Below are 14095 nucleotides of genomic sequence, written 5' to 3'. Positions count from 1 at the left end.
TCAAACACTTCTGAGCCTTGACCTGTGCTCTTCTTTGTGCTTGGTCTGTCTGATCCCTCTCTCCTCCACCTGGCAACTGCGGTCTCTCCAGGCCCAGCTCGCTTCTTTTGTGAAGACACCAAGTAGCAAAGGCAAAAAGCAACATTCATCTACCAGATGTATGAAGAGTGAATTAAGGAAGCCTGGAGGCAGGAAGACCAGTTTAGGAAACAGTGCAAGTTCCATAGTCCTAAGTGGTCCAGTATGGTAGCTGCTAGCCACAGCTACCATAAATTCACATTAAATGAAAGAAGACAGTTTGAAGAGGTTACGTGCCATGTGAGTCTAACTATATGATGTTCAGTTCAGTTCAGATCAGTCACTCAGTCTTGTCTGACTCTTTGCGACCCCATGAATCGCAGCATGGCAGGCCTCCCTGTCCATCACCAACTCCTGGAGTTCACTCAGACTCACATCCATCGAGTCCGTGATGCCATCCAGCCATCTCATCCTCTGTCATCCCCTTCTCCTCCTGCCCCCAATCCCTCCCAGCATATGATGTTCAGGAAAAGGCAAAACTGTAGAAACAGTAAAAAGGTCAGTGTTTTCCAGGGGTTTTGGATGGAGAGAGGGATGAAAAGGCAGAACACAGGATTTTTAGGGCAATACCCTGCTTGATACCATGATGATGGATACCTGTCAATATACATGTGTCTAAATCCATAGAATGTGTAACACCAAGAGAGGAGTGTAATGTAAACTATGAATTTGGGGTGATTATGATGTGTCAGTGGTAGACTCATCCGTTTTAACAAATGTACCATTCTGGTGGGGGGTGTTGATAATAGGGGAGGCTATTGGTTTGGGGGTGATAGAGGATGAGGTAGTTGGATGGCATCACCGACGCAATGGACATGAGTTTGGGTAGGCTCTGGGAGTTGGTGATGGACAGGGCTGCCTGGTGTGCTGCAATCCATGGGGTTGCAAAGAGTCAGACATGACTAAGCGATTGAACTGAACTGAATTGGTATGGGGGCAGGGAGTGTATGGGAAATCTCTGTATCTTTTCCTTAATTTTGCTGTAAACCTAAAATGACTGTTTAAAAAATAGTCACATCTACCAATTCATCCCAGACGTAAAGCACTACCATGTGTAAAATAGATAGCTCCCTGTATAGCCTAGGGAGCTCAGCTTGGTGCTCTGCGATGACCTAGATGGGTGGGGTGGAGTGGGAGGGAGGTCCAAGTGGGAGTTATATGTATGTATACACAGGGCTGATTCACTTCATTGTACAACAGAAACTAATACAACAGTTTCAGTTCAGTCCTTCAGTCGTGTCCGACTCTTTGAGACCCCATGGACTGCAGCACGCCAGGCTTCCCTGTCCATCACTAACTCCCAGAGCTTGCTCAAACTTATGTCCATTGAATGGGTGATGCCATCCAACCATCTCATCCTCTGTCGTCACCTTCTCATCCTGCCTTCAATCTTTCCCAGCATCAGGGTCTTTTCAAATGAGTCAGTTCTTTGCATCAGGTGGCCAAAGTATTGGAATTTCAGCTTCAGGATCAGTCCTTCATCCAATGAATGTTCAGGACTGATGCCTTTAGGATTGACTCGTTTGATCTCTTTGCAGTCCAAGGGACTCTCAAGAGTCTTCTCCAACACCACAGTTCAAAAGCATCAATTCATTGGCGCTCAGCTTTCTTTATAGTCCAACTCTCACATCCATACATTATTACTGGAAAAACCATAGTTTTGACTAGATGGACCTCTGTTGCCAAAGTAATGTCTCCGCTTTTTAATATGCTGTCTAGGTTGGTCATAACTTTTCTTCCAAGAAGCAAGCATCTTTTCATTTCATGGCTGCAATCACCATCTGCAGTGATTTTGGAGCCCAAGATAATAAAAGTCTGTCACTGTTTCCATTATTTCCCCATCTATTTGCCATGAAGTGATGGGACTAGAATGCCATGATCTTAGTTTTCTGGATGTTGAATTTTAAGCCAACTTTTTCACTCTCCTCTTTTACTTTCATCAAGAGGCTGTTTAGTTCTTCTTCACTTTCTGCCATAAGGGTTGTGTCATCTGAATATCTGAGGTTATTGGTTATTTCTCCTGGCAATCTTGATTCGAGCTTGTGTTTCATCCAGCCTGGCATTTCACATGAGGTACTCTGTGAAATGTACTCTGAGGTACTCTTATATTCTGCATATAAGTTAAATAAGCAGGGTGATAATATACAGCCTTGATGTACTCCTTTCCCAGTTTGGAACAAAACATCGTAAAGCAATTATATTCCAATGAAAAAGTCTTAATAAAAAAGGTTAAATTTAATGAAAGTGAAATAAAATAATAATTCAGTTCCTAACTTACACTAGCCTTATTTCAAGTGCTCAGTAGCCACACTTGGTTAATGGCTGCTGTGTTGGGTGGCACAAATTAAATAGAACATAAATAGAGCATTTCCATCATAACGGAAAGTTCTATTGGACAGCATTGCCAAAAATCAATTCCCCAAGTAGAAATGGCATTCTACATAAACATGTTTTATGTGTACCTTAAAAATAGGACCATTCATTGTATGTAACCTAATTATAAGCTGAGTGTATTGAAGATGAGAGCAATTGTGGATACTATCACTGCGGTTATGAATGCAGCTTAAAATAATCAGATTTAGTACCCATCACTTAAGTACTTAAAAATAGCTTTTAAATAAGTAGCCCTTGAGTATGTTTATATTGTCTATTTCTCTTCTTCATTTACCTTTTTCTTTACAAAAGAGACAAAATATTTTAATAGAAATCATTAAAAAAAAATTTATTTATTTGGCTTTGCCAGGTCTTAGTTGCAGCCTGTGTGATTTCTGTCTTCACTGAAGCATGTGGGTTCTTTAGCTGTGGCATGTGGGATCTAGTTCCCTGACCAGGGACTGAACTCAGGCCACCTGCATCGGGAGCTCAGAGTCTTAGCCACTGGACCACCAAAGAAGTCCCAATAGAATTCATTCGTTAGTAATTACCTCTACTGGGGTCAGAATACTTGCTATTTGAAAAGCTATTTCATTGTTTTGCCTGGTGTATTCATGACTGTTTTATCTTTTTATCTTAAATCTTCGCTATATATCAGCCTTCTGGCATTGCTGCCTTTGGAGACATTTTACTTAATTGACCTACATGTCATTTCAAATTTTTTTTTCTCTCAGTCCACTCCCTAACTCCTACTTCACCCGTTCCAAGAGCAAGTCCCATTAACTCTCCAAGAAAATGAATTCTCCATTTCTACTTTCACGTCTTGTTTTAAGTCACTGCTATCATTCCTCTGGATGACTACAGTAGCCTCCTAACTGGTCATTCTGCTTCCTCTTGCCTGCAAAGATCGCTTTTCCTTATAACAGGCAAAATGACCTTAAAAAAAAATCAGGACTTCCCTGGTTGCCCAGTGGATAAGAATCCACCTGCCAGTTCAGGAGACACAGGTTTGATCCCTGGATTGGGAAGATTCTACCCAGTGCAGCCAAAATTTAAAAAAGAAATCAGATCAAGTCAGTCTCTTGTTTAGCTCTCCTGCTTCTTGTTATACTTAGAAGATTCCAAATATCTTAACCTGACCTTGAAAAGCTGTTTGTGATCTAACCCTCTTGCTTTCTTCTGAAAACCCAGCCTTATCACCACACCCCTCCTCACTGAGCTTTAGCCACTCTGGCCTGTTTAGGGCTCTTTGGGTATACCCAAACTTTCCTGCGTTGGGTCTTTTTCTTGCTTCCCGCTCTGGATTATTCTTTCCCAGCTCCTGCATGAGTAGCTCTTCTTCAGCCTCAGAGTCTCAGCTCCAGTGTTACTTCTTTGTCCTCTCTGTGGCTCCCAGCTACCCACTCCAGTATTCTTGCCTGGAGAATTCCATGGACAGAAGAACCTGGTAGACTGTAGTCCATGGGGTTGCAAAAAGTTGGACACAACTGAGCTACTAACATTTTCACTTTATACTTTCTTTCTCTTTTCACTCCAACCACATACTCTTTATAGCATCATCTTTACTAATACCTGGCATGATTTCTTTTGTTGTTGTTTATTTATGTGTTTACTTTTGTGCTATCTCTGTCTACTCCCACTAGGATATAACTTCCATGAGGGCAGGAAACTTTATTTTTACTTCTGCTTTGTGTAAAGTACCTAGACAGTGACTGCACATGCAGTTGCATTCAGTAAATGTTAATAATGTTGAATAACTGAATACTTTCTAAAGGAAATAAAAGAGGAACTCCCCGCATTCCCCCAGTTCGCTCACTCTTTCTCTGCTCTTGCCTCTCTCTGGCGCTTGCTCTGTATGTGTACACATGGTGTATAAGATAAAAGGGATTGCCATTTATCTAAGTGTGAGTATCTTTCTAAGCCCTTTATGCTTAGAATGAACTAGTGACTTTTTTGCTGAACTTCATCTTTTCCTTCTTGAAGTCATGGCCTACAGCTTTTTGAATGGCTAAGTTTTGTTGGAAACTCTGGTGAACAATACATCTGGAAATATTCTGTCATGTTTTGATCTGAGAAACTCTAGAGAACTAGCTGCTGATCTGAAAGGCTTTTATTATGATACAGACTGTCTATTGTCTACAAAAGCACTGGCTATTACACAGTGGTATATGTGTCTTTCTTTTTTCTGAGCTATTAATATGAGAGAAAAAACTTGTATTCATTAACTCATGCCTGACTGGTAATTCTTGAGAATTATTTATTATTTATTTTAGCTTCTTTACTGTGCATTTGGGATTTTTTAAACTAGTCTTTCTTCTTTAAACTCAATAAAAAGTTAAATAATATGATTGAGAAAATTTCCATCTGGGTTTTAAAAATTTCATAAACTTCTGCATTGAAATCTGGTTTGTATTTTGTGATTTAACATTCCTAAATAATTTTATATTGATAATAGGGTAAATTTCACTACCCCTTATATCAAAGTTTGCTTCTTCTATATTATAATATGATATAGTTAAAGAATAATTGACATCCAAGCCCTACATAGGAATGATTTTGAAGAGAGGGTAAGTATACATATCATTTGTAGTATAGTAAATACATGTACAGATACACACAATCTGGTTAATGTGACAGTATTTTAAATTAAAAAAATTTTTTTAACCATTACTTTTTGGAAAGATTTTGGTATAAAATGACAGATAATTACTAAAATCATTTGATAGGAAATAACTGCACCTAAGTAACCCAGAGTAATATGTTAATATTACTTTTTAAAAAATAAAAATTTTATATTCACATTTCAGAAAATTAGAAGACAGAGCATACAGATACAGATTCACTCAAAATTTTGCAAGCATTAATAAACACATTTTGTTTTATATTCTTTCAGGGTTTTGGCCTTATGATAGTGATTTTGTGGTTTGTTTTAATCATAGTGTACTTATGATTTTTTATTTATCCTTTTGAATGAATTATAACATAATAAACATTTTCCCATAGTGCTGAGTCTTTATAACCATTGTTTTAATGGCTGCATAGTACTAAGGCTAAAGATATATCTTAATTTAATTAACTGTTCCGCATTGTTGGATAAGTTTTTTTAAAATGTTTTTACTTTTTTAACTAGCATGATAGTGAATATTTTTAGAAATATTGTGATTACCACACTTGGTATTATTGCTTACAGGGTATATTCTCATAACTGGAATTCTTAGATAGGACAGATTCGTTTCTTAACACATATTCAGTTCAGTTCAGTCGCTCAGCTGTGTCTGACTCTTTGCGACCCCATGAATTGCAGCACGCCAGGCCTCCCTGTCCATCACCAACTCCTGGAGTTTACCCAAACTCCTGTGCATTGAGTTGGTGATGCCATACAGCCATCTCATCCTCTGTCGTCCCCTTCTCCTCCTGCTCCCAATTCCTCCCAGCATCAGGGTCTTTTCCAATGAGTCAACTCTTTGCATGAGGTGGCCAAAGTGTTGGAGTTTCAGCTTCAGCATCAGTCCTTCCATTGAACACGCAGGACTGATCTCCTTTAGGATGGACTGGTTGGATCTCCTTGCAGTCCAAGGGACTCTCAAGACTCTTCTCCAACACCACAGTTCAAAAGCATCAATTCTTCAGTGCTCAGCTTTCTTCACAGTCCAACTCTCACATCCATACATGAGCATAGGAAAAACCATAGCCTTGACTAGATGGACCTTTGTTGGCAAAGTAATGTCTCTGCTTTTTAATATGCTATCTAGGTTGGTCATAACTTTCCTTCCAAGGAGTAAGCATCTTTTAATTTCATGGCTGCAGTCACCATCTGCAGTGATTTTGGAGCCCAGAAAAATAAAGTCTGACACTGTTTCCACTGTTTCCCCATCTATTTCCCATGAAGTGATGGGACCAGATGCCATGATCTTCGTTTTCTGAATGTTGAGCTTTAAGCCAACTTTTCACTCTCCTCTTTCACTTTCATCCAGAAGCTTGTTAGTTGCTTTTCACTTTCTGTCATAAGGGTGGTGTCATCTGCATATCTGAGGTTATTGATATTTCTCCTGGCAATCTTAATTCCAGCTTGTGCTTCCTCCAGCCCAGCATTTCTCATGATGTACTCTGCATATAAGTTAAATAAGCAGGGTGAGAATATACAGCCTTGATGTACTCCTTTTCCTATTTGGAACCAGTCTGTTGTTCCATGTCCAGTTCTAATTGTTGCTTCCTGACCTGCATATAGGTTTCTCAAGAGGCAGGTCAGGTGGTCTGGTATTCCCATCTCTTTCAGAATTTTCCACAGTTTATTGTGATCCACACAGTCAAAGGCTTTGGCATAGTCAATCAAGCAGAAATAGATGTTTTCTGGAACTCTCTTGCTTTTTCCATGATCCAGCGGATGTTGGCAATTTGATCTCTGGTTCCTCTGCCTTTTTGAAAACCAGCTTGAACATCAGGAAGTTCATGGTTCACATATTGCTGAAGCCTGGCTTGGAGAATTTTGAGCATTGCTTTACTAGTGTGTGAGATGAGTGCAACTGTGCAGTAGTTTGAGCATTCTTTGGCATTGCGTTTCTTTGGGATTGGAATGAAAACTGACCTTTTCCAGTCCTGTGGCCACTGCTGAGTTTTCCAAATTTGCTGGCATATTGAGTGCAGCACTTTCATAGCATCATCTTTCAGGATTTGAAATAACTCAACTGGAATTGCATAACTTCCACTAGCTTTGTTTGTAGTGATGCTTTCTAAGGCCCACTTGACTTCACATTCCAGGATGTCTGGCTCTAGGTGAGTGATCACACCATCGTGATTATCTGGGTCATGAAGATCTTTTTTGTACAATTCTTCTGTGTATTCTTGCCACCTCTTCTTAATATCTTCTGCTTCTGTTAGGTCCATACCATTTCTGTCCTTTATCGAGCCCATCTTTGCATGAAATGTTCCCTTGGTATCTCTAATTTTCCTGAAGAGATCTCTAGTCTTTCCCCTTCTGTTCTTTTCCTCTATTTCTTTGCACTGATCACTGAGGAAGGCTTTCTTATCTCTTCTTGCTATTCTTTGGAACTCTGCGTTCAAATGGGAATATCTTTCCTTTTCTCCTTTGGTTTTCGCTTAACACATGTTAGCAAATGCTTTTCCAAAGAGAATGTACCAGTTTACATTGCCACTAGCAAGGGGTAAAACTGTCTATTCCATTACAGCCTGTAGCATTATTTATGATTTCAAGTTGCTCTATGACTGTGTGGGTCACAACAAACTGTGGAAAATTCTTTAAGAGATGGGAATACCAGACCACCTGACCTGCCGCCTGAGAAATCTGTATGCAGGTCAAGAAGCAACACTTAGAACTGGACATGGAACAACAGACTGGTTCCAAATCTGGAAAGGAGTACGTCAAAGCTGTATATTGTCACCGTGCTTATTTAACTTATATGCAGAGTACCTCATGTGAAATGCCAAGCTGGATGAAGCACAAGCTGAAATCAAGATTGTCAGGAGAAATATCAATAACATCTGATATGCAAATGACACCACCCTTATGGCAGAAAGCGAAGAAGAACTAAAGAGCCTTTAATAAGAGTGAAACAGGAGAGTGAAAAGTTGACTTAAAACTCAACATTCAAAAAACGAAGTACCATCTTTCATGGCAAATAGATGGGGAAACTGGAAATAGTGACAGATTTTATTTTCTTGGGCTCCAAAATCACTGCAGATGGTGACTGCAGCCATGAAATCAAAAGACCCTTTGTCTTTGAAAGAAAAGCTATGACCAACCTAGACAGCATATTAAAATGCAGAGAGGCATTACTTTACCAAGAAAGGTTCCAGTAGTCAAAGCTATGGTTTTTCCAGTAGTCATGTGTGACATGTGAGAGTTGGACTATAACAAAAGCTGAGCACCAAAGAATTGATGCTTTTGAACTGTGGTGTTGGAGAACTCTTGAGAGTCCCTTGGATTGCAAGGAGATCAAACCAGTCAATCCCAAATGTTCAAAGGAAGGACTGATGCTGAAGCTGAAACTCTAGTACTTTGGCCCCCTGATGGGAAGAACTGACTCCTTGAAAAAGACCCTGATGCTGGGGAAGATTGAAAGTGCGAGAAGGGAACGATAGAGGATGAGAGGTCGGATGGCATCACCGACTTGATGGACATGAGTTTGAGTAAGCTCTGGGAGTTGGTGATGGACAGGGAAGCCTGGTGTGCTGCAGTCCATGGGCTTGCAAAGAGTCAGACATGACTGAGCGACTGAACTGATGATTAGGGAAAATATCATGTTGATTACTAGTTAAGCTGTGTATTTTCATGTATTTGGTTCTAGTTTCAGAGTTATAATTGCTTTATATATTTTCCCAGTTCCAGTAATGTCAATTATTTTCTGAATAGACATTTTAACCTACCTAACTGGATTCATGTACTTCGTGTAGTCTTTCAGAGATGTGGCAGTTTATGATTAAACATAAATAAGTACACGCATACATATTCTCAATGATGAATTTCTTTATTTCACTCAGTGTGCTCAATGATGCCTTCAAATTAATTACTCTAGAGAAGGGGTTATATTTTATGTTTGCACTCCATATTGTTATGCAACTGTATTATGGAAGGAAATATAGGAGCAATCCTGATAATTAAAAAAGAAAACTAGAAATTATCTTTGAATCCAGAAGCTTAAATGATAGATTGTTTGTGATATTTCCCATCTGTTTAAGTAATAGTTTTAAAAGTCTGAGAATTTATAATTGAATTGTGAATCTTTTTTCCCTGTAGGTTGGAAAAGAGACTGTTCAAACCACTGAGGATCAGATTTTGAAGAGAGATATGCCACCAGCATTTATTAAGTAAGTAATTAAACATTCTTCTATTGCTAAGCAGAATAGTCTTTTTGTTATAAAAGGAAAAATAGTGATCATAGAAGGAAATTTTAAAATATATAAAGCTCTGTTTATAGTTGAAATTTCAGCTTTTCATTTTTCAACACTCAAGTTTTCTATTCTTGATTTTATTCATTGGTGTTAAACATTTTTGACATAATTTTTAATCAAACTATGACTTCTGAATTTTGTTTTTCAGAGTGGAAATGATTTAGAAACATTCTGATCTTAGCATGCATGAGTCTGGATTATGTACTAAGTACTTTTGCTCAGCAATAACAGTAGATAAAAACTTAAAAAAATATTGTAACATATTTCAGCATTTTAAATTTAAATTTCTAAGCATTTTGACCCATCCTATGTAAAGTAAGCAGAGTTATTAACTTTTGATTAGTTAAAGCTTCTTGTCAAGTCCTAAGTAAAAGTAAAGGCTGATGCATAAGACAAAAAAAAAAAGAAAAAGAACCTCTACAAGTCATTAAGAATAACATGACCATTCTGTTAAAAAACAAAAGAGGCAAAGAATTTGAATAGGCAATTGAAAGGAGAGGAAATCCAAATAGCCAGTAAACCTGTGAGAAAGTGCTCTATGTCATTAGCCACCAGAAAAGTAGAAATTGTTCTATTATAAACTCCTAAATTAAAAAGTCTGATGTTGTCAGTTGTTGGTGTGGATGTGGAGTAACTGGAACACCCATATGCTGTTGTTGGGAATGTAAATTGGTACAACCACTTTGAGAAACAATGTGTCATTAGTAAAGTAGAAGATAGGCAGTTTCACTGTCTCCCAATATGTTCCCTAAAGAACCTTATACTCTTGTACACTAGGATCTATATACAAGAATACTGATATCAACATTGTTCATGATATCATTTGTCTACCTACATTGGAATGGATAAAAGCAATCATGGTATAATCATCAGTTGAATATTGGTAGTAAAAAGGAAGGAGAATATCTCATTTTAAAATGGTCAATTTTATGAATTTAAAAAAAAATGAATCTCAAAAATAATTAGGGAAGTGAATGATAGAGATATATAGATTGTTGTTGTTCAGTCGCTAAGTCCTGTCCGACTTTTGGCGACCTCATGAACTGCAGCATGGCAGGCTTCCCTGTCCTTCATGTCTTCCAGAGTTTACTCAAATTCATGTCCGTTGCGTTGGTGATGCTATCTAACCATCTCATTCATCATATGTAGGTAGATTCCATTATTTAAAGTTCAAAACCATGTAGAAATTAATTGTGTTGTTTAAGGATGCCTGTAAGGTAAAAAGATAAAGGTGAACAAGGAAATAATGAACACAGAAGTCTGAATAGTAGTGTTTCGAGGATGAAAAAGGAGGGCTATATGAGGGAGAGGAATGCAGGGGCTTCTAAAGTGTTACTAATGTTCTATTTCTTGATTTAACTGTTCAGTTACATGAGTGGTTATTTTGTAATTATACATAGGCTTTTGCAGTTTTCGGTATCTATATGATATATCACAATTCAAAATAAAGCAAAAAGTGTTCCTTTATTTTTATCTTCCTTATGTTTTATTATTTTCATTGAACAGATGCAAAATTTTACCCATATTGGTGCCTTATTTCTAACTTACTTGAGTGGGTGCTTCTACAGAACCATGTTTTTGTTAATTCTGCAGAATGTTCATGTGTTAGGAAGTAAGGTACCAGAAGCATCTGTTTTTTGCAGTCTGTTTTGTGGGAATATCTTTTCAAACTTGCCTTCCTTGGACTCGGGTGGCCTCCTAGGTTTCTTCCAGGTCTAACCAGTATGAGCCTACTTTATGTGCCATTTCATCATCATGGTAATAATTAAGAGTTCAGTGCTGACAGTTAAATGTATTATAAGTAAACTTGCATTTACTTTATAATAAAAACACAACTCTAGCTGATACCCATTTATCCCTCACCCTTTGGAAGGTACAGAGCTTGGTGAGATAGTGTATAGGGAGATTCAGTATCTGGTAAGTTGGACTTGATGAACCTATAAAAAGTTCCTTTCAATCCTTCACATTCAAGTCTATGAATATCATTTGATTGGTAAATGAATTTCTTCAGGAAACTGATTTTTGCTTGTTCCCAGAACTCAGTCTGTAAAGAATCTGCCTGCAGTGTAGGAGACCCAGGTTCGATCCCTGGGTTGGAAAGATCCCCTGGAGAAGGAAATGGCAACCCACTCCAGTATCTTTGCCTGGAAAATCCCATGGACAGAGGAGCCTGGCGAGCTGCAGTCCACGGGGTTCCAGAGTCGGGTGTGACTGAGCAACTAACTGTTCACACTTTACTTCCAGAGATAAACTTTTGAAATACGCTGTGTGCTGTTTCACAGGCTTCCTTGGGGACTTAGAAAAATTAAGGAGTACCCTAGTTGTGATGACATTCTCAAAAGAGTGAGTAACTTTAAACAAAACTTCATTGATCACCCTTGGTGTTAACTAAGTCCCCAGCCCCTTACTCTGGTAATGGAAAATTTAAAGAAAAGAGTTAAGCGTTTATCCTATCTTCAGAGCTTCCTCAAAGAATTGAAAATAGAACTGTCACATTATCCAGCAATTCAACTTCTGAGTATTTATGTTAAGGAAACAAAATTACTCATCTTGAAAATCTATCTGCACCCCATGATCATTGCAGCATTGTTTACAATAGTCACGATATGGAAACAATCTAAGTATTCATCAGTGGGTGAATTGATACAGAAGATGTGAGATATATATTATTCAGCCATAGAAAAGAAGAAAAGTCTGCTATTTGTAACAACATGGATGGACCTTGAGGGCTTATGCTAAGTGAAATAAGTCAAAGAAAGACAAATATGGTATGGTTTATATGTGGAATCTTTTGAAAAATGAATTCATAGGTATAGAGGACAGATGGGTGGGTGTCAGAGGTGGGGAGGTGGAGGGATGTGTCAAAAAGCACTGACTTCTTGTCATAAAATAAATAAGTCATGGGGACATAATGTAGAGCATGGTGAATATAGTTAACAGTACTGTAATGTATATTTGAAAGTTGCTGAAAGTAGATCTTAAAAGTTCTTATCAAAAGAGAAAAAAAATTATAACTATCCTTTCTCTCCTATGTGTAGTTTATTTCTCAGTAACCTAATAGCCCTAATTGATGAGGGGAATTCTAACCAATAAATGTGGAATAAATGACAATTTAGAGATCATCTTTGTGTAACATTTAATGAAACCATTGATTTAGGAAAGGATCATCAATGGATGAAACCATTTAGAGGTTTTAACCTTTATCATACTATGGGGGGAAATCCCTGGTTTCCTTGAGGAGTCGGGAGAAAACATTGTGTTATGACCAACTGAAATAATTACTGCATAGTTTTTAAAAAGTACATGTCTTAATATGCCACACTCTGAAATGTTACCTGAAAATAACCTGGAGTACAGAAATAATATGACCGTGGTTATCAACCAGATATGGGGAAAAATAAATATTCTGTAGTTTAAAACATCAGGCCTCTTTATGCTTTCCTTTAGAATGCAAAATGAAGCAAAAAATAGCTTTAGTAGATGCCTTGACTAGGATGGGGAGGGGACAGAGAGGGAAACAGATGGAAGCAATTAATGACATCCTTGGAACTGTTGAGTAGGACATTCTTTTGGGCTGTTTGGTTGATGTTTGGAAGTTTCCAGGGCATGATAGACTGGTGCTTCCTCTGCCTCCACTTTCACAAGGATTTCTAAATAGGGTCTGTTTTGGGAACACTGAAAAATAAGTTAAAAAATTTATTCTTAGATCAGTCTCTTCTAGATTGTTAAAATGTAAGGGCTAAAGAAAACAGAAGACTGATGATCTATAGATGGATTTATACCTAAGCAATCTGATGTAGATATAGAGATTTTTTTAGGAAAAGATATGTCATTTTCAGATTCTTTGACTTTATCAGGGTTGGGGGGGGTCTGAAAATAAAATCATAGTCTATTTGTGTGACTGGCAATTAAGGGGGCATGCTGGGATGTTATAGAATGTTTTAGTATCTGTTAAAGATTATACATTCGGGTTGTAACTGTTGATAAGGGACTTCTAATGCTTGGCAATTTGTTATTGTAAAACTGAGGGCCATTTTAATATATAACAAGATTTGCTTTGTCACAGGAAGGACCTGTTCTTGGGTGGACCAAACGTTATCTGATCCCTGACTGCACTGGCAGATAGAGTTTACAGTTTACTAATTTTACCGAAGATTGCATTAATAGCCACACTGTTGCACAAGAGGTGTAGGGTTGCATGAGGATTGCCACAGAAACTGTGATATTCATAGACTTCAGGAGTGCCGTGGTCATGCTATACTGTCACAATATTGGTCAGACTCACCCTATAAGAAGTCATTTGTTCCCTTAGAGTCTGGCAGCAGGAGATTCAGCTGCTGTACCCCATGTTTTTATTTTGTTTCATCGTCATCAATCATTGTTTTCAGGCAGTGGCAGCAGTGATAATATTTATGTGCAATTGATTGATTAATGGGCTAGACACACTAATTGGTTAATTGAGTATTTACTGATGACTTTTTATGTGTGTAGCATGCTAAGTGCTACACAGAATAGTAGTTTTTATCATTTTTATTATGAATGATTACTTGTAAGATATATTACAAATTATTTATTAATAGTGATAAAGTGCCAAAGTTTGCAAGTGCTTGGTTTTTTTTCAATATAAATTGATCATATTCAAGATCACATATATAATAACATCCCTCTCATTCCAACTCACTAGGTGTCAGTTTTTTCCTTTTACCTTTATTGAAGTATAATATGTTCACCAGCT

At 37.8% G+C, this 14095-nt stretch overlaps 1 protein-coding gene across 2 annotated transcripts in view; it reads left to right on the top strand.

The window, feature by feature from the left end:
- The window catches only part of VCL (vinculin), a 111757-nt gene that overhangs the window by 33753 nt on the left and 63909 nt on the right, over positions 1–14095 (top strand). For both annotated transcript variants that reach the window (XM_068981704.1, XM_068981703.1), the window contains exon 2: positions 9206–9276. In XM_068981704.1, the coding sequence (XP_068837805.1) occupies positions 9206–9276 (71 nt within the window). The remainder of the gene's footprint in view (positions 1–9205; positions 9277–14095) is intronic.

Source organism: Capricornis sumatraensis, chromosome 10 (assembly GCF_032405125.1).
Source record: "Capricornis sumatraensis isolate serow.1 chromosome 10, serow.2, whole genome shotgun sequence".
Taxonomy (NCBI): Eukaryota; Metazoa; Chordata; class Mammalia; order Artiodactyla; family Bovidae; genus Capricornis; species Capricornis sumatraensis.
This window is presented reverse-complemented; position numbering and strand designations above follow the sequence as displayed.